This window comes from Sciurus vulgaris (genome assembly GCF_902686455.1).
Source record: "Sciurus vulgaris genome assembly, chromosome: 14".
Taxonomy (NCBI): Eukaryota; Metazoa; Chordata; class Mammalia; order Rodentia; family Sciuridae; genus Sciurus; species Sciurus vulgaris.
In genome coordinates this window covers 16,199,619-16,218,983 of record NC_136475.1, presented here as the reverse complement: position 1 = coordinate 16,218,983, position 19,365 = coordinate 16,199,619, and the positions used below count along the sequence as shown (strand labels likewise).

The 19,365-nt window shown below is 39.7% G+C and overlaps 1 protein-coding gene across 5 annotated transcripts in view; it reads left to right on the top strand.

Moving 5' to 3' along the window:
* The window catches only part of IL1RL1 (interleukin 1 receptor like 1), a 38,152-nt gene that overhangs the window by 10,588 nt on the left and 8,199 nt on the right, over positions 1 to 19,365 (top strand). For 3 of the 5 annotated variants that reach the window (XM_079110275.1, XM_079110271.1, XM_079110273.1), the window contains exons 2-7: positions 12,818 to 13,041; positions 13,542 to 13,752; positions 14,879 to 15,056; positions 15,158 to 15,320; positions 17,499 to 17,570; positions 18,966 to 19,107. In XM_079110275.1, coding sequence (XP_078966401.1) covers positions 12,882 to 13,041; positions 13,542 to 13,752; positions 14,879 to 15,056; positions 15,158 to 15,320; positions 17,499 to 17,570; positions 18,966 to 19,107 — 926 coding nt within the window. In that variant the 5' untranslated portion in view covers positions 12,818 to 12,881. Of the gene's footprint in view, positions 1 to 11,965; positions 12,043 to 12,817; positions 13,042 to 13,541; positions 13,753 to 14,878; positions 15,057 to 15,157; positions 15,321 to 17,498; positions 17,571 to 18,965; positions 19,108 to 19,365 lie in introns of all 5 variants that reach the window. The other 2 variants (XM_079110272.1, XM_079110274.1) reach the window with 2 other exon arrangements.

Here is a 19,365-nt window from a genome sequence, read left to right as displayed (position 1 = left end):
GGAAGGTTTTTATTTTACTTTCAAATCTGAAACTTAATTTTGCTGGATATAAAATTCTTAGCTGGCATTAATTTTCTTTCAGAGCTTGAAATACATTAATCCAGGACCTTCTAGCTTTGGGGGGGTCTGGGTTGCAAAATAGTTGAGATCCATATTGGTTTCTCCCTATACGTAATTTGATATTTTTTTCTCTCATGGCCTTTAAGATTTTATCCTTATTCTGTATTTTAGTCATTTTCATTATAATGTGTCTTGGTATGGGTCTGCTAGTTTTGTACATTTGGGGTCCTGTAAGCCTCTTGTATTTGATTTTCCATTTCACTCTTTAGGTTTGGGAAATTTTCTGATATTATATTGTTGAAAAGATTGTGTATTCCTTTGGTTTGTATCTCCACTCCTTCATCTATCCCAATAACTCTTAAGTTTGGTCTTTTCATATTATCCCATAATTCTTGAATGTTCTGTTCATGGTTTCGTATCATCTTCTCTGCAGGGTCAACTCTATTTTCAAGATTATATATTTTGTCTTTATTGCCTGAGGTTCTGTCTTCCAAGTGGTCCAGTCTGTTGGTGATGCTTTCTATTGAATTTACAATTGGTTTATTGATTCCTTCATTTTGAGATTTCTACATTTTTTTTGTACAACCTCTAACTCACTTTCCATGTTTTTGTTTTATTTCACTCCTTATACTATCCTTTACTTCACAGATCAGTTTAGTTATGTACATTCTAAACTCCTTCTCTGACATGTCTTCCACCATGCTATCAGTGGGCTCTGTCACTGGAGCATCTTGGCTTGAGGTGCTTTATTCCCATTTTTTCATGCTGTTTATATGTTTTCCCATCTAGCAGTATGGATCTAAGGCAGCACAAATTCTACCCTGCAGACCTACAGTGTCCCTGAAGGTCACCAGCACCCGACCCTAAAGGGGGGAGACCAACATCAACACACCCAATGCAAACAACGCACAGCCCCAAACCACTAGATCCTATCAAGATTTCCAGTTTTCTCATAACAAACAGAAATGACAAATTCAATTACTATCCACACTATGCACAGCAAGCTTGCTAAAGGGGTTCACAATTCCAATTGTTGGACACAGAAAGAGCAGAAGTGGCGCAGGCATGGTGTTCAGGAGGGAGGAGGAGAGAAGCCAGAAGCAAACCACCTATAGTAAGAGTGGAAGAGGAATCAACAGAGACTGAGTGTTAGCGGGAGAAAAGATAGAGAATCCAGGAAAACAGACAAGCTAGAGGAAAAACGTACAATAAAAAAATTTTAAAATATAAGAATACAAAGCAAATCTGCAAGATACCATCCATACACCACAGTCCTCAACAAACTGAGGCAGGAAAATACTGGGTGCCCCAAATAGTAAAAATGCTGAGAAGAGAAAAAAAATATTAAAACAAAACAATAACAAAACAACACCCCCCCCCCAAAAAAGTATAAAAAACTCAATGAAAAGCGAAAAACTGTTGTTTCAGAGTTCAGTGTTTTTCAGTGTTGTCCCTGATTCTTCATGGGATTTCTGGCCCAGACCAGCCACGCAGAGCCAATCCACTGTCCCCACCAGCTGGCATTCGGATACCCAGCTGGGCCACGGTGTAGTCCTAGATCTCAAGCCTGTTCCAGTTGCAGAGAGATCACCCGGGAATGCGCCCCGCACAGAGGAGCCACCCTGAAGAGACGCTGCAGGATGCCGGTCACCTGCACTCCCCCGCAGGAAGACTCCAGGTGCAGCCAACCCTGTGGGCACTCTGACCCTGGACCTCCAAGTCTCAGCAGGTGTCCCCAAACAGAGGCGGCTGTGGCAGTGCGGCAGTGGCTGGCACACAGGGCCCCAGGCACCTGGCTGGAGTCCCAAGATTTTGACTGGCCACGCGTAACCAGACCTGCAGACACTGTGGCAGTGGATCTGAGGAGGGTAGCAGCAGCAGGTCAGCAGAAATGGTGGGCAGGTCGTGGGACAGCACCGGGAGAGCCAGTGGGTGGCCGCAGCATCTATGGTACCGGCGCCCAGAGAGAAGCCCCGCAGGCGATGGTGGAGCAGCGGCGGGAGCAAGCAGCCACTTCTGGAAGAGAAGCGTTGGAGACAGAGGCAGCCACATGGGACCCGCAGCGCTGGCAGCAGCCGGGTTGCCAGCGTAGCCCCACTGTCCACTTGTAGGAAAGACTTCTGGGCTGTGGCAGAGGCATCTGCCTCAACTAATTTTTAACAAACATTGAAATTTAAAGAAATAAGCCCTGTAAGTCCCATATCCATGAGGGGATCTGCTCCAAAATCTCCTGTGGAGGTCTAAAACTAGGCAATAGTACTAAAACCTATAAACTCTATGTTTATCCCTGTATTTGCAAACCTATGAGCAAGGTGAATTTCAGTTAGGCACCATGAGAGATTAACCATCATAGCTAGCAATAAATAGAATAATTAGAACTCTATAGTATAATAAAAGTCACCGAATGTGGTCCTTTTTACACGAAACAAAAAGATGATTAAATATGAGCGGGATGGTGGGATATATGGTCTTTCTGCCCAAAGAGTGCTCAATGTAAAACTAACAATTGTTTATTTCTGGAATTTTCCACTCGTATTTTCGGTTATGATTGACCACAGGTAACCAAATCTTGAAAGTGAAATTGCAGTTGCTGGTGGAGGGACTCTGGTAATGCAATGTTCCCAAAGCAGTTTCAAATTCTATAGAATTATTTGGAAAGCAAACAAAAAACAAGAACTAGATTCTAAGATAAAAGAGTTAAAATTAAGTAAATGTGTTCAGAAGATTCAGCATGCCCTGGGTTCTTACTGATCAGGAGACCAGCATGTGAAGAGGTCTCAGAGGTTCTTAGGGAATAGAACGGATTGCAATTCATTTGGCTTTATGTTTCTTAAACTTTATTTTTATTTATTTATTGATTGCATTTATTATTGAGATTGGGGTTTCACTATGTTTCCCATGCTGGTCTCAAACTTGTAAATTCAATGATTCTCCTTCTTCAGCCTCCCACGTACCGAGAGTATAGGTGTGAGCCCCAAGCCCACTACATGTTTATTTTTAACTGAAGTTTCTGTTCTATAAGGTACACATTGGGAACAGAGGTACTATCTAATCAGAAATGTATCTTCTTCCCCTTTGCTAGTCATGCGTTCCAAATGGCTCAGATGAATTATGGTTCAACTATTTCTCCTAACACACGTGCTTTGATGGAGCAAGGTTTAAAAAATGACATGAATATTGTGCTAGGTGTAGTGGCACACACCTGTAATCCCAATGGCTCGGGAGGCTGAGGCTGGAGGAGCGAAAGTTCAAAGCCAGCCTCAGTAATTTAACGAGGCCCTCAGGAAGTCAGTGAGATCCTGTCTGAAAATAAAAAATGAAAACTATGTTAGGGATGTGGCTCAGTGGTTAAGTGCCCCTGGGTTCACTTCCCGGTTTAAATGTTTATCTCTGTGTGTGTGTGTGTGTGTGTGTGTGTGTGTGTACACACATATATATGTCATAAAATGAAGCCACAGAAGAAAATGGGTAAAAAGTGAGGGAAAGAGCTACAAAATCAAAGTAAAGAGAACTTGCCAAGCATGAGCATCCACATTTAAATACACTTGATGTGGATTTAAGTTATGTTTCTCAAATGATTAGCAAATGTTTATTGTCCACATACTGAGCAATTCATCAGGCTATAAGGCAGAATTCCTGCCCTTGTAGAGATTTTGGCTTTGACTTGGTTGTCTTTTTAAATTATTCTTATTTGAAAATACCTGTTCTCAGGTCATGGCATGCAACCCTGGGGATGGAGCGTGCTTAGTATGAGCAAGGCCCTGACTTCAATCCTGACACAAAAAGCAAAAACCAAAACAGCACAAAATGCTTTTCTTTTCCTGTCATTTCTTTAATTAACTACAAGAGAAAAGTTCCTCAAAAGTGTTTGAGGAAGTGGGAGTGGGTTGGGTTTTGTTCTGCATTATTTTCTTTCATCCCTTGAAGAAAAAATGATGGTACTATGTTTTGCATCTCCAGCAATGTCCTTCTGTGCTGCTTTGCCATCTGTTCATTCCAGGTTCATTTTTAAGATAGAGCGAACACATATGGTGGTCCAGAGCAAACACTCAAGGGTGTTTGATTGCTCATCCTCAATACCTCTGTGGTATCTTACATGGGATGATCGAAATGTGTCTTTTAGGAACAGGAGAATACCTCCCTCTGGGGAGTTCCACGGAAGACAGAAACTGCTGCACGACACCTCACATTTCAGCTACTTGCACTCCTTTGATGATCTCATCTTATACACTGACCTATCCCAAATTTCTCTCGCCCAAACATGTCTTCTGAACTTCAGAAGCAAGTGTCCATCTCACCAATGACGTGAAGTCTCCAGTTTCATGTCTAATAGATGTGTCCAACCACGTGAGTCTGGAGCCCATCTAACCTTACTCTAAAACCCATTCCACCTATGTTCTTCAGATGGGTGAACTGCAACCCCATGGGCCTAGTTGCTCAGGCCAAAGAGCTTAAAGTCATCCTTGATTGCTCTAATGTGCTATCCTTCAAGACAGCTGGTAGCTCCACCTTCAGAATATTCCTGAAGTAGCCAATTTTGTCTCTCCAACCTACACTTCTGCCCTGAGGAGACCTGATCTTCTCTCAAACCAGTCAAATCACTGAGGAATCATAAATCCAGTTCTCTTTATATTTTCCAGTCACAGAAAATTATTAAAAAAACGTAGTGAATCTGGTTCCAGAAATATCAAGATTGGATAGCAAATAAGTATCTCTGCTTTTTAATGAGAATAGGAATTCCATCTTCGTTCTGGTTTGCAGCCATTTGGACAAGATTCATCCACATTATGGAGAGTTTTCTTTCTGGCTAGTCAATTCCTATGTGATGCCCCTGTTAAATATATTAAATGTAGTCTTATTCTTACCTAAGAAACTGCAAATAAATCTAGCTTAATGCCCTGAATTTTAAGTGGACAAACCAAAATAAATAGAGAGGGAAACTTAAATGGAAGTTTTGAGGGAAAAAAGACAAATCAACAAAATTATTCATAGGACAACTTGTTCTTGGACTTACTTTGTAAAAAGAGTCGGCAATCTCGACAGAACATTTATTATGCAGAATTTCACAATGTTGATGAGGCCTTCACTGACATTTCTCATGGTGTGACAGATCCCGGAAAGGAATCTTGGTCTCTTCACGACCAGGCTCTTTCTGTCACATGAGTGGCAGAATGCAATTCTCAAAGGCTTTTATTTTACTTTATTTTTTTTGTTGGGAAATGACCAACATCAGCTAAAAGCAATGATTTTAAATGTTGGGTTGAATAAGATTAGACCATCGTATTCGCCTATGGAATTACCAGGCCAAACAGCACAGAATGCACCTCTTCTTCCTGGGAAACGCACCACCCTTCCCTTTTCAATCAAATTTCCCCCTTTTCTGGCTTACAGCAAGATAGATTATAACTTGCTTATTGGATTTCATATAAGCATAATATGTAACATGGACTCTTCATGCAGGTGCAATATGTCATGTCAACTCTGTGTAAGTGTAAAGGGAATTTCAGTCTCAAAGGATCTTAGTTACGACTTCATCAGTTCACATATGCAATCATTTAAAATTGCCAGCAGATTTTCAGATGACCATCACCCCCTTTTTTCTGTCCTTGGTCCCCAGAATTTTCTCAGTTCAGATGTTCCTATGGGACTTTCTCAGGACAACTGAGACCTTCCCTAAGATAAAGGAGAAAAGTCAGAGTTTCAGGAGAAATGCTTAAAAGCATGATAGGGATACATTAATCCTGTTCAGATCCACAAATAAAAGCTCTGTTTTTCAGACTTCAAGCTCTGCTATCTAGTTGGCTGTATTGATTCAACCAACATATTTGAGGGCCTCCTTTGTTCTGGTCACTGTCCCAGTCATGTGAACTACATCAGTGACAGAACTGACAAAAATACCTTGTCTTCTGGCGCTCATATTCCAATGGAGAAAAACATAAACAGTAAACACAATTTAAAAGTAGGATGTTAAAAGGGTGACAAAGGCCCTCTAAAAAGATCCATATGGGTGAGGAGCTAGGGAGTGGGTGAGGAGACATTGCAATTTAAAATTGATGGTTCAGGTTCTCAGATACTTAGACTCTGATGTGTTTGACAGCATTATTCTAAATAGTCAAAAGGAAGAAACAGCTCCATAAAGGGATGAGCAGATGAACCAGTTGTGGTATATACACTCAGGGGAACATTACTCACCCATCAAAAGAAATGAAGCACTGGTACATGCTCAATGTGAATGAATCTTGGAAACATTATGCTAAGGGAAAGAAACAAGACTCAAAAGGAAACTTACTGTATGACTCCATCAATATGAAGTAAACTACATGAGGCAAATCCACAGGCAGGAAAGCAGATTGGTGGTTGACCCTTGAATAGGGAGAGGGAGAAACAGGGAGTGACTGTATGGGCGTGGGGCTTTATTTGGGGCGATGAAAATGTTTTAAGACTGTATAGTGTCCATGGATAATAAGGATGTAGGACTGGAGAGGAGGAGTCAGAGAGGTGACAGGTGGCCATTCTATAGGCAGGGGGCCCTTGCAACTAGTGAAAGGGTACTGGCTTTTCTTTTTGGTGAAGAGCAAGGACACCAGAGGGGCTGCATGATTGACTTTAGGTTCTAATGGGATCTACGGAGTCTCTGCATTCAGAATAGACTGAAGAGGGACAGAGGTGGAAGATGTGGGAGCAAATTAGAAGCTATTATTAAATCCAGAGACAGACTGTGATGGGTCAGACTAGGACAGTGGTAGTGGAGGGGGGAAGTAGTTGCAGCTGCGATGCACTTTGAAGGTGACACTGTTGGGTCATCCTGACATGCCAGATATGTGGAGGGAGGTCCATCCTACCTGGGGAGTTTCAGCCTGAGGCAGTGCTGTTTGGAGTTGGCCTAGCTGACAGCGGGAATCTAGGAGGAAAGCCCATTTTTCTTAGGGGCAGGAGAGGGAAGGAGGTTGGAGGGGACCAGGCATTCAGTTCTGGAGATGTGACATCTTTGCTCATTCTGATTTGTCCTTGAACATATTCCAGTTGCTTCTGATCTTTGGGCAGGAGAACTGGATGAGGAGAAAGATGGAGGGAGGGAAGGAGCAGAGGAGGAGTGTTCCTAGACTTTGGAGTGCGGGAAAGAAGATCCACAAGACCAGCTGTTTCCTGAAGGGACAACTGGTGGAGCTAGACCAGCCTCCTAACATGACATAGGTTCTGTCCTTGTCCACCCCCGGCACTCCGCAAGTTTTCATGAGAAAAAGGAAAGAAGAGAGAAAAATGACATCCAAACGGCTCTCCAATTAAACATGGGTGGCTGGGTGGGGAGGTAGCAATCAAGCTCCTGCTGGTTCAATGACCAACCTAGATTCTTGTAAATTTAATGAGACAAAAATTTCCTGGCTTATGACTTGAGTTTACAGTAAAACCAGGGCCCCGTTGGCGACTTTAGAGTGTTGTGACATTAATAGCCTGTGTTTAGTTGTGACGTGGGCCAAGTCAAATGAGTAAGCCTCGCACAACATCTTCTGTGTAACAAAATACTTCAAGGTCAAAGGCAAGCAGATAGCTGTTAACTCTGGCAATACAGGTTTAATTTAATTAATTATTTTTAGTGGAAATTTCAGAGAAGTTGATTATAAATAGACACTTGTAAGATTTTAAAATTGTATACCCAAAAACAGGGAAAAGGATCAAGTTAGATTGGATTATGAGATAATTTGAAAACAGAATAGTTATAAGAAGTTTTTTTTTTTTTTTTTTTTTTAAAGCAGGGTATTTGCTTAAGAAACAAGAATTCTGATTAACTTGGCAGATAATCATGACCATTTTAAATCCCTTGTTTGGTTTGTTGATTTATTCTAAACCTTTGTCTTTCACATTTTAAGTTGCCATAAAATACTACATTCTCCTTTGTATGTGCCAGGGTTGTTAGGAGTCAAAATGGTTAGTTCTTTTTAAAGAAGATGGCTAAGGGAAAGCAGACTAGTTTGTTTTCTTTAACATACCAGTCCTGATTTTAAGAAGGGAAGCTTTAACATTACAATCTCTCTCTCTTTCAGATGATGTCAGGAGTGGGTGGAGACCTTGGCTTTGAAATTCAATAGGTCTGGTTTCATCCTCAGCCATAACCGGGTGAGCTTGGTCATATTATTTTGCCAGTCTTATGCTTGGGTTTTCATGTTAATCTGTAAAATTCTAATGATGTTGATGATCAGTAGTGCACAGTATTGTACTTTGATTTTTTATTTATTACTCTTTTTTAACTGATAGAAATGTATTATGAATGAAAGGACTTAATTGCTAAATAGATGGCAGAACTATTTTACTGCAGCTAGACTTTCTCAAATGCTTCTGTAAAAATTTGTGATTGTTATATTAAAAATTTGACTGACATGTTATTTTTAAAACTATGAAACCAATATATATGTTTAATGAGTAAATGCCCAACTTTAACAAATATTTTGAAAAAGACATTTCAGGACACAAAATATAAAACAATTCTGAGTTTTTGTATTATTTTATTTGACAAACACTTATCATCTGGTGCCTACTAAGCTCTAGGCAGGGTCCAAAGATGCAGGTTCTTCACTCTTTGATCTCATGCTTGGACTCATAATATGATCTTGATAGGAAGAATCAAAAATAGCAATAACAGATCTAATTCCTCCAAGTTACACCGAACATCTCATGGCCAATCTTCCAGCAGTCAAAGGTCTTGGTATCTCTTCCTCTCAGAGCTTCTCACTCATGTCCAAGGACTGACCAGACCCCCTGGCAGATAAGAGAGATCAAGAGGCTCCCAGCCACTGTGGGGAGCAAAGATGCTGCTGGAAACTGGCTCAAAACATTTACTAAGGGGGCCTCTTTGTCAGTACTTCCTTCTTAACTTCCTACACCGGGGCAGCCATGTGAGCTGGTGATGAATCTGGTCTTTCTAACTGGCTGATTTTCCGTTCAAGTTTTGGCTCTGTCTCTCAGTGTAATGTAGCTTAGGCAAGTTACTTAATTTCTGATCCTCAGTGTCCTGGGCTGTATGATGGGGATGATTATAGTAGTGCCCACACCATGGGGTGATTTTGAGAATGGAGGGATATATGTAATTCACTTAGAACTGCATATGGCATAGACAAAGTTCTACGTGAAGGTTAGCTGTTACTATTTCGTTATCATGTTCGTCTGGAAGTAGTCCGTAAGTCCTTCCCAGATGTGATGACTGAAAAGTTCAGTTGAATATACTTATAGTAGAGTCATAACAACTATGTATAACTAAAATCAAATTTAGCCATTAACATTTAATATTTATATAGTGGAGCCCAAAGTTTGAGGTGATATTTTTTTTCTTCGTTACTACCTTGAAAGGAAACTTCTTTTCTTTTTTCTTTCCACATTTTTTATTGGTGCATTATAGTTGTGCATAATGATGGAATTGTTGTGACATGTTCATGCATGCACACAATATAACAATATAATTTGGCCAATATAACTCCTCAGGACTTTCTCCCTCCCTTCCCTCCTCCTCCTCCCTGATTCCTTTCCTCTTTGGATCTCCTTTTGATTTTCATGAGATCTTCTCCTCCCACCTCTCTTTCCCTTTTTTCCTCTCTAGCTTCCACATATGAGAAAACACATGCAGACTTTGATTCTGGGTTTGGCTTATTTTGCTTAACATAATGGTCTCAAGTTCTAACCATCTTTCTGCAAATGACATGATTTCCTTTCTCTTTACGGCTAAAGGAAACTCCATTGTGTGTATATACCGTATTTTCTCTATCCATTCATCCATGGATGGACACCTAGGCTGGTTCCATTTTGGCTATAAACATGGGTGTGCATGTATCACTGTACTATGATGACTTTAATTCTTCAGGATAAATACAGAGGAGTGGTATAGTTGGGTCATCTGGTGGTTCCATTCCTAGTCTTTTGAGGAGCCTCCATACTGATTTCCACAGCAGTTATACTCATTTACAATCCCACCAACAGTGTAAAAGTGTTCCCTTTTCTCCACATCCTCTCTAGCATTTATTATCGTTGGTATGCTTCATGATTATTCTGACTGGTGTGACCTGAAATCTTAGTGTAGTTTTGCTTTGCATTTCCCTAATTGCTAATGATGTTGTTCTTCTTTTTTTTTTTTCATATTATTTGTTGACCATCTATATTTCTTTTTTTGAGAAGTGTCTATTAATTTGTTTGCCCATCTATTAATTGGATTATTTGGTGTTAAGTTTTTTGAGTTCTCTATGTATTCTAGATGTTAATTCTCTGTCAGAAGAGTAGCTAGCAAAGATTTTCTCCCATTCTGTAGGTTCTCTCTTCACATTCATAGTTGTTTCCTTTGCCATGCAGAACCTTTTTAATTTGAAGCCTCCCTGTTTATTAACTCTTTGCATTATTTCCTGAGTCTCAGGAGTCCTATTGAGAAATCATTGTCTGGTCTAAAGGATGGAGTGTTCACCCTACATTTTCTTCCAGCATTTGCATAATTTTGGTCTAATTCCTATGTCTTTGATCCATTTTTAGTTTATTTTTTGTACAGAGTGAGAGATAAGGGTCTATTTTCATTTTTCTACATAGGGATAACCAGTATTCCCAGCACCACTTGTTAAAAAAGCTGTCTTTTCTCCAACATACATTTTTGGCACCTTTTTCAAGCATCAGATGAGTGTAGATGTCTGGGTTTGTCTATGTGTCTGTTTTATGCCAGTACCATGCAGTTTTTGTTAGTGTCATTTTGTAGTATAATTGCGATGCCTCCAGCATTGCTGTTTTGGCTTAAAATTATTTTTGCTATTCTGGGTCTTTTATTCTTTCAAATGTATTTTAGGGCTGTTTTTTCTAACTCTGTGAAGAATGTGAGTGGTATTTTGGTGGGGATTACATTGAATTTGTATATTGCTTTTGATAGTATGGCTGTATTAACAATGTTAATTCTATCTATCCATGAACATTGGAGGTCTTTCCATCATCTTCTGAGGTCTCCTTCAATTTCTTGCTTCAATGTTCTCTAGGTCTTTCACCTCCTTGGTTAGATTTATTCCTAGGTTTTTTGTTTGTTTCTTTTTTGAGGCTATCGTGAATGGAATTGTTTTCCTGATTCCTTTCTCAACAGATTCATTGTTGGTATTTAGGAAAGCTAAATTTTTGTATGTTCGATTTCTAACCTGCTTCTTTGCTGAATTGTTTATTAGCTCTAGCAGTCCTTTGGTGGGGTTTTTCAGATCTTCTAAATATAGGATCATATGAACTGAAAACTGATAATTTGGTTTCTTCTGAAGGGAACTTCTTGTTCACGATCTTTCTCTACTTCTCTGAACTCCTTAGAAAAACTTTCTTCTTTGTCATCCAAGCTGAGAGATATTATTGGATTGAAATCTGAGGAACTGGACCCTGTTTTTGGATAAGACTGTCACACTCTGGACCACAGACAGAACATTTCTAAGCACTATGAGGTCTCGCTTGATTCTCAAGGCACATTTTCCCCCCTCTTTGCTTTCAAAATTCTCCAGCAGAGTCGGCTGGGCCTTTCTAACCAGCATCTGTCAATGAGGTATCAGGGAATAATCTGGAAGGAGAGCTCAGAGGTCCATGATGTCAAGATCATTTGGAAAGAAAAGTGAAATAATATCAGGGAGACAAACAACAAACATTGTTTATTATTCAGCTTGAGCAATTAGTGAATTAGTGCTGAGACAGAGGGAAATGATTGAGGGCTCCCTTTAAACAGAATTTTCAATGTTGTCATTCTTTTAAATATGTACCAGGTTCACAGATTCTTAGAACGTGATACACTGACAGTTTTTAATGAGTCATGGATTTTGGCGAAAAATCAAATTTTAGGGTGTGGGGGAGAGGCAAGTTGCAAGATGTCTTTGAGTGTTTAAAATAAAAGAGTGAGTGTGTACACTTGCGTAGTCTACAGGAAGGAGCTAAAGGGCAAGAAGTCATTCTTAGCTCAGTCCTTGACCTGGAGCTTGCTGCCTTCGTCCTTCAGTCTGGGTAAGCAAGAATTACTTATCTAAAGTTTGTAATAAGAAAAGTATCAGTAATTCATGTTGAAAGGAAATGAGCTTTCTTAAGGATGGTTGTGTTTATTAGAATATGAGTAAATTTTGATATTGAGTACACCTCTCCCCCGACGTTTTGAGAAAGAATCATATACCGATTTTTTAAGGAAGTAAATGATTATCTTCCTGAAAGTAACAAAGAAAATATTTTCCTGTCATTCACAGCCCTTCAACTATTCTTAGAGAGCCTTTGGTGACTTTGGGGGACAAGTTGAGGCAGGGAAAAATTTTTGAGGTTTTGGGGTAGAGTCTCAGATGATAACTTGGCTAATTCTCTCTCTCTCTCTCCTCCTTAGTTGCTTTGTGATGATTATCTCCACATATGCTGGAGTGCACATTAATATGTGTGTGCCCAGTTCCTCTAGCCTGTGCAAATGTTTGTAATTCTATATAGTATTGCACTTTCTAGAGTCTATTGAATTTTATGGGGTTTTTTTTTGGTTTAAATATTCCTTTTCTTTTCTCTTCACTTAACTTCTTTGAGGACATTCTAATGAGATTGGTAAAATATAATTGTGAGACAGCATGATCATTGAGGGGTACATAACCCAGAGTTCAAAAGGAATAAATGTAATATTGCATGTCTGAAATCTGTCATTATACTTATGTGTACTTAATAAATCTATGTTGACCCATTTTTTTTCCCTTGGTAGCCTTGAGTAAGTAAAAATCATGGCTAAATAATTATTTTTCTTGTGGTTTTGTAGGATTTGTTTTTCAGTAGAGTCTTTGGCTCCTCTTCCTGACTGTAAGTCTTAAGTAGCACCACCAATGGCCTTGTGGGGACCTGCCCCAGCCTGTGCCATTCATTCATCTAGAGCAACCTCTACAATCCGCCGCCAACACTCGCCCTGGATTGATAAACAGAGATTGGGGCTTTGGATCTTGGCAATTCTAACAGTTCCCATTCATTTCACAGCAGCCAAGCGTAGTAAGTATTGCTTTTCAACTAATACAAAAAATTAATTCCAAGAGCATGTACCTTGTTTTAAATTGCTTGCTTCCAGTTGTTCCAGCTGAATTGTAAATTAGGAAGCATTTAAAAAACTGTAAATGCTTGACAATCATTCTTGATCACAAATCTGTCAGAAGAAATTCTCTGTAATAAATGAATCATGATTTTAGATGTACATCAGAATTTAACTCAATGCCTGCATGTAAGAGGTATTACAAGCATTTGTTGCCTGACATACCTCTTAAGGTAAACATAGCTGCTTTTCCACAGGAACAGTGTGTGAATTTGGCTCCAAATGACTTTGATGACCTGTGGTACTCAATAGAACATTTCATTAAAGGTTTTAATCATTTACTTATTGTTTCTTAAAATGTCAACATGTGTGACCCAGTGTTAAATTTAATCCTAGATAGAAATATTCAGAATATAAGAATTATGTTATTTCATATGATCATGTTTATATTCTTTATTTGCAGATAAACAATTCTGGGGCCTCGAAAATGAGGCTTTGATTGTGAGATGTCCAAAACAAGGAAGATCCCTTTTCCCTGTGGATTGGTATTACTCCAAAACCAACCAAAGTATTCCTACCCAGAAAAAAAGTCGTGTGTTTGCCTCAGGGGAAAGTCTTAAGTTTTTCCCAGCCAGCGTGGATGATTCTGGAGTTTACACTTGCATTATCAGAAGGTATTACCCAGGAAGCCAACGTTGTCTTTGAACTTGCTTCCCTTTCATTGGTAGTTGAAAGTCTGTTCCACTCTTAAATTTGTCTTCCTTCTCTACTCTGTTGTGAAACAGCTGAATTGATAAAGTGATTTGGATAAAGGAGTTACTCTAGGAACACTGTCAGCTTGGGGATTATAAGCCAACTCTTTGGATGTACAATTGTAGGGATTAATTGGTAGTCTAATTAGAAAAAGGACAAGCTTTCTCCATCACTGAAAGAACCAAGAGCAATTTTCACTCTTGGCTGGAAGGAAGAACCGAGTGGCACAAAACCCAGTAACCTAAGCTTCTGACACCATGGAGACCTAGGGTGGGTGGAAAGGGGTAACTGCCAGACCCTGAAATCCTAGAGGTCAGCCAAGGAGGATTGTGTGGGATTGCAAGGACTATAGCTCACTAGTCCATATATAAATTAAATAACTATTTAATATAGAAGTTAATATAAAAATATTATATAATGTATTATTACTATAACATATTATAATATATTATTAATATATAAATAGATATTTAATATATAAATGCTCGTATTTTGTACCTACAAAACATTAGATAAGCTACATTCAAAAGACAGGCTGGGTGTAGTCACATGCCTCTGTTTTCCGGTCAGTTTCAAGTTCACAACCTAGCCCTGGCTAGCTGTGTGACACTAGCAAGCAGTTTCTCTTCCATCAGTTTCCTCCTCTGTAAAATACGTGTGATAATATAATCTACCTCAAAGCCTCATTGTGAGAATAAAATGAGCTAAGGTAGGAAAATGCTTACCACCATGACAGGCATATAGTACGCTCTTAATTAATACTCATGATCTTTATCATATGGGGATCATGGTATTACAGCAGAAGTGGTGTGTGGAGAAAGGGGGGGGAGTCATTTTGGAGCTAAAATAGGTGTTATGCTTTTTTTTCTCAAGGGAAACAAAAACTCTATGGTATTGAAACTCTACATTTAAATGATGATTTTTCCCTAAGAGAAGAACCACTCTCATTTATTGTTTTACAAAGAAAAACAATATCAAGCAAAGGCTAGAGTCGACCAGTTATTTCACAATTCTGAGTAACCTTTTTGTTTGTCCAACTTATTTTAGTAGTCCCACCTTGAATAAGACTGGATTTGCAAATGTCACCATATATAAAAAACAGCCAGATTGCAAAATCCCAGATTATTTAATGTATTCAACAGTATCTGGATCAGAAAAAAATCCCAGAATTTTTTGTCCAACAATTGACCTCTACAATTGGACAGCACCTGTGGAGTGGTTTAAGGTAAGAGGACATTTTTTTGTTGTTGTTTTGGGTGGGGTGAAATACATGAAAACAGAGGCAAGTTCAAAATTACTGAAAAGGGAATGGGATTTCTGTTTTAGAATTGTGAAGCTCTTCAGGGATCAAGGTACAGGACACACAAGTCATTTTTGTTCATTGACAATATAAGGGGTGACGACGAAGGTGATTACACCTGTAAATTCATACACACTGAAAATGGAGTCAATTACAGTGTGACGGCAACCAGATCCTTCATGGTTAAAGGTAAGCTCCTAACTTGGACAAATGTGAAGTGTCAGCAAAGGCAATATGGGAAGGGTTGTTCCCTCTGTTTGAGGTTCCCCTACTGTGTCCTTCCTGGTTCTTCCTCCTCCTTCATCCTATCTTTTGCATCCTCTACTAGGACAAAAAGATATTTCTAAGAACTAGCAGGATTTAAGAAACTCAAGGAATCTGACCCCCTCCTCCCCCTTTCTTTGCTCTAGCTTCAGCTTGTGAGAGGGAACATTTGATCCTTGATCAAGCGGGAAAAATGAGGGTCAGTGCAGGGAGGAAATACAAAATGAATTTGACAAAATGACTCTATGTGCTTGTATAAATATACCACAGAATATACCACAGTGAATGCCACCATTATGTTTATCCATAAAGCACCAATTAAAATAACTAAATAAATAATTAGAAGGTAAATCCGTAGAGAAGGGAAAACAGGGAAGGAAGGGGGAAGGAAAAGAGAGGTCACTAAGAACTAAAATGGAGTAAATTAAATTTGATGGATGTAGGATGATGTCAAAATGAATCCAACTATTATGTACAACTACAATGCACTAATAAAAGGAGAAAAAGTTTTATGTAATAAAAAAAAAGAAAAAAAGAAATTCTAGGAAGAAATCACACTACTAATCCAAAGCCCGCAGCTACTCTTTCTTTCTCTTGTGACTTAATTTTGCAAAGGTAAAGCAGTGTGAATGCTAATGTAGTTGACCTTTATTAAATGATCTACAGGGTATTGACCCCCTTGGATACCAGAATCCTCGGATACTCAAGCTGTCGTGTAGAACAACGTGGTATTTGCATAGATCTGTGTGTCTCCTCCGTGAATTCAACCCTACATTACTTACAATGCCCCATACAATGTAGATGTTATGTGCAGAGTTGCTGTACTGTGTTTTTAGGGAATAATGGCAAGACAAAAAGTCTGTACATATTTAGCAGGGAAGCAAATTCCCCTCTTCTCCCAATTTTCAATCCATGGTTTGAATTTGCAGATGTAGAACCTGTTAACAAAGGGTTAACTGTAAGGGGTACAGTTGGATATACAAATATTGTTGGGTGGGGTTTCAATCCTGGTTTGCAATGCTTTTGACATTATCAATGACCTCAAGTAGGTCACTTATTTCTAGAAAGTACTTTCTCCAAATATATTTCGAATTTTATAAAAATCCACTTAGGGCCGGGTGTGGTGGTGCATGCCTGTAATACCAGTAGCTTGGGAGGCTTAGGCAGGAGGATCATGAGTTTGAAGCCAGCCTCATCAAATTAGTGAGGCCCTAACCAACTCAGTGAAACCCTGTCCCTAAATAAAATACAAAAATGGGCTGGGGATGTGGCTCAGTGGTTGAGTGCCCCTGAGTTCAATCCCCGGTACCAAAAAGAAAAAAGAAAAAAAATATATTTAGGGAAAAGACTTCACAATTACAACTTGTCAGATCTACAGAGAGGCGGGATCTTAGCACAGCTTGGTCTATAGAGGCAGATGAAGTAGCACATTCACAGGTCACAGTTCTCTTAGAGCAAAGCAATATTGGAGAAAAGTTTTGGTGTGGATGTTTTCAAAGCTCCATTGCTATAACCCAAGTATCGCCAGACCACTTTTCTATTCTTTCCTTTCCTGGTTTTAACTTCAACCCCTATGACTTCATCACCTCACCCTGAAATAAATCAGCATGAAGGGTGCCCCCAAACACTCGCCTGCTGCCCTGTCCCTCTGCCTCAGTGGCCACCGGAGTGGGAACTCCTTAAGAGGAAGAGATTCTCCCACTAAGGATGGGCCACAATGGGGAACAGAAGCCAGAGACCCGTGGACGGCATGCATCTTTCATGAGTCTTTCGACATCTTCTCTGTAATTTTATGCTTATTCTGCAGATTCGTGGGTCTTGAACATTTGTTAGGTCACACAATAAATTTAATGGATTGGACCAATATTTGTTTTAATGATATTGAAGAGAATTAAAAGACCAAAAAGCATCGTCATAGTAATAGAAAATACTTAAATTTTTTTTTTGTTTTCTCCTTTGTGTATGTGTATTGCCAAAGGTTATTTTCGGAAAAGTTTGAGAACGTTTTTTGAAATAAGTTAGAAATATGAATATACAAACTTTATATTGATGACCATTGAATGCTCTTAATTCTTATGTTTGCTTTTTGTTTTTCATTTTAAGATAAGCAAGGCTTTTCTATGTTTCCGATAATTACAGCCCCTCCAAACTATGAAATAAAGGAAGTGGAAATTGGTAAGAAAATTGTATGAGTGCTGTGTTGACTGAAAAATTTCCCTTATGACCCCCGATCTGAATTCCTCTAGATGGAGCCAGCTAATGAGTGAGGGGACCTTAAGGAGTAGGAGATGACAGTGTGGTAACACTGGCCCCAGGCACCTGCTGAAAACGGGGACCACCCTTGTAGTGATATGCAACGTTTTCTTCTATACTGTGCGTTGGAATTCCGGGAGGCTTCATGTATAGGTCTGTTTTATTGTTGATTCTGTACAGGAGGTAGACATCGTGTCCACTTTTGAGGAAACTTAGAGATGCCAAAGGAAACACCCCAGTTCATGGATAATAAATGATAGAAAAAGAATGAGAATCCTCACCTTCTGGTTCCACCTCTGCCTTTCCTTGTTCTCATTAGAAGTGGACATGATTCCAAGGTCTCAGCATGGGGAGCAAGTGTCCTCATGACCCGGCCTCCCCTGCCATTAGCCCTGCACACCCACTGCCTCTCCACGTTGCTCTCTGATGAGCAGCCCATCCCACGTTCTTCTCTACTGTCACCACGCTGTGTCTCCCTTCCTTCTCTCAAGACGAAGCTCATATATTACTTCTCTTGTTGACAAAGAGCAAGATCCAAGCCTCCTTCATCAACCCTAGTCCAAGACATCATTTTCTCATGCAATATTTGATAGACATATGCTGAGTTCCTCCCTCTGTCCTCACGTGTCTCTTTGGCAGTCTTTCTATTAGAACAGAGCCATATTTTATGCTCTAATCATGAATTCATACCATCACCACCTCCCAGAAACTCCGCGGTCCTCATCTCTCTTAGTCGATTGATTCTTAACATGGCTTCCATTAGGAGCCGAGGGCTCAGGCAGGGATGGTTGAACATCCATGATCACAAAGCATCTCTCAGTTCTTCAGGGAAGAAAGCTCACAGCCATTTGGGGTAGAGCAATGGAGAGTGCTGTTTCTGGAGGCTTAAGTCCTGGATGATAGTTGAGTTGGGTAAAACATGGTTTTGTCACCAATGGTAGATTGTAGAAAGATGAAGAAAATTCAGGTGTGAGAAAGTGTAAAAGAAACAATTTAAAAAACCTCCAGTTTCTAGCAAGGAGAAATCCTATATGATCATGTGAGGCTGTGAAGCCAGGCTCATCTGCCCCTTTAGTTTCCTCTGAGGTGAGATGGTGGTAGGAGTGAGCCTCCAACTTAGCTGAGAGTGACATGAAGACACTGGGGAGAAGGGAAGAGGCAAAGAGGGCGGAGAAAGAAGGAGCTCTGGAGACAAGGAAGGGAAGGAGGGAACCACAGAGCACCTCAGGCGTTCCACCAACATTTTCGCATTAAGTGAAATTAAATACTACATGCAGAATTTAATTTCACTGGTGAATTCCTTTGCTTCCCATCTAGGAAAAACAGCCAACATAACTTGCTCTGCTTGCTTCGGAAAAGGCGCTCAGGATTTGGCTGCTGTCTTGTGGAACATCAACAGAACCAAAGTGAGGGACTTTGGTGAAGCCAGAATCCAAGAGGAGACAGGGCAAAATCAGAGGTATTTTTATATCCAAGTTAAAATGTCTCCTTCTCCTCCCTCACTGTTGGCACCTGAAAAGGAAACATGGAGAGATACAACCTTACCGTATGTACATGTATGATTACATGAATGGTATGAATCTACATCATGCATGATCATAGAAATGAAAAGATGGGATTGGGTTATTTCACTTAGCATGATATTCTCCAGTTCCATTCATTTATCTGCAAATGCCATGATATTATTCTTCTTTATGGCTGAATAATATTCTGTTGT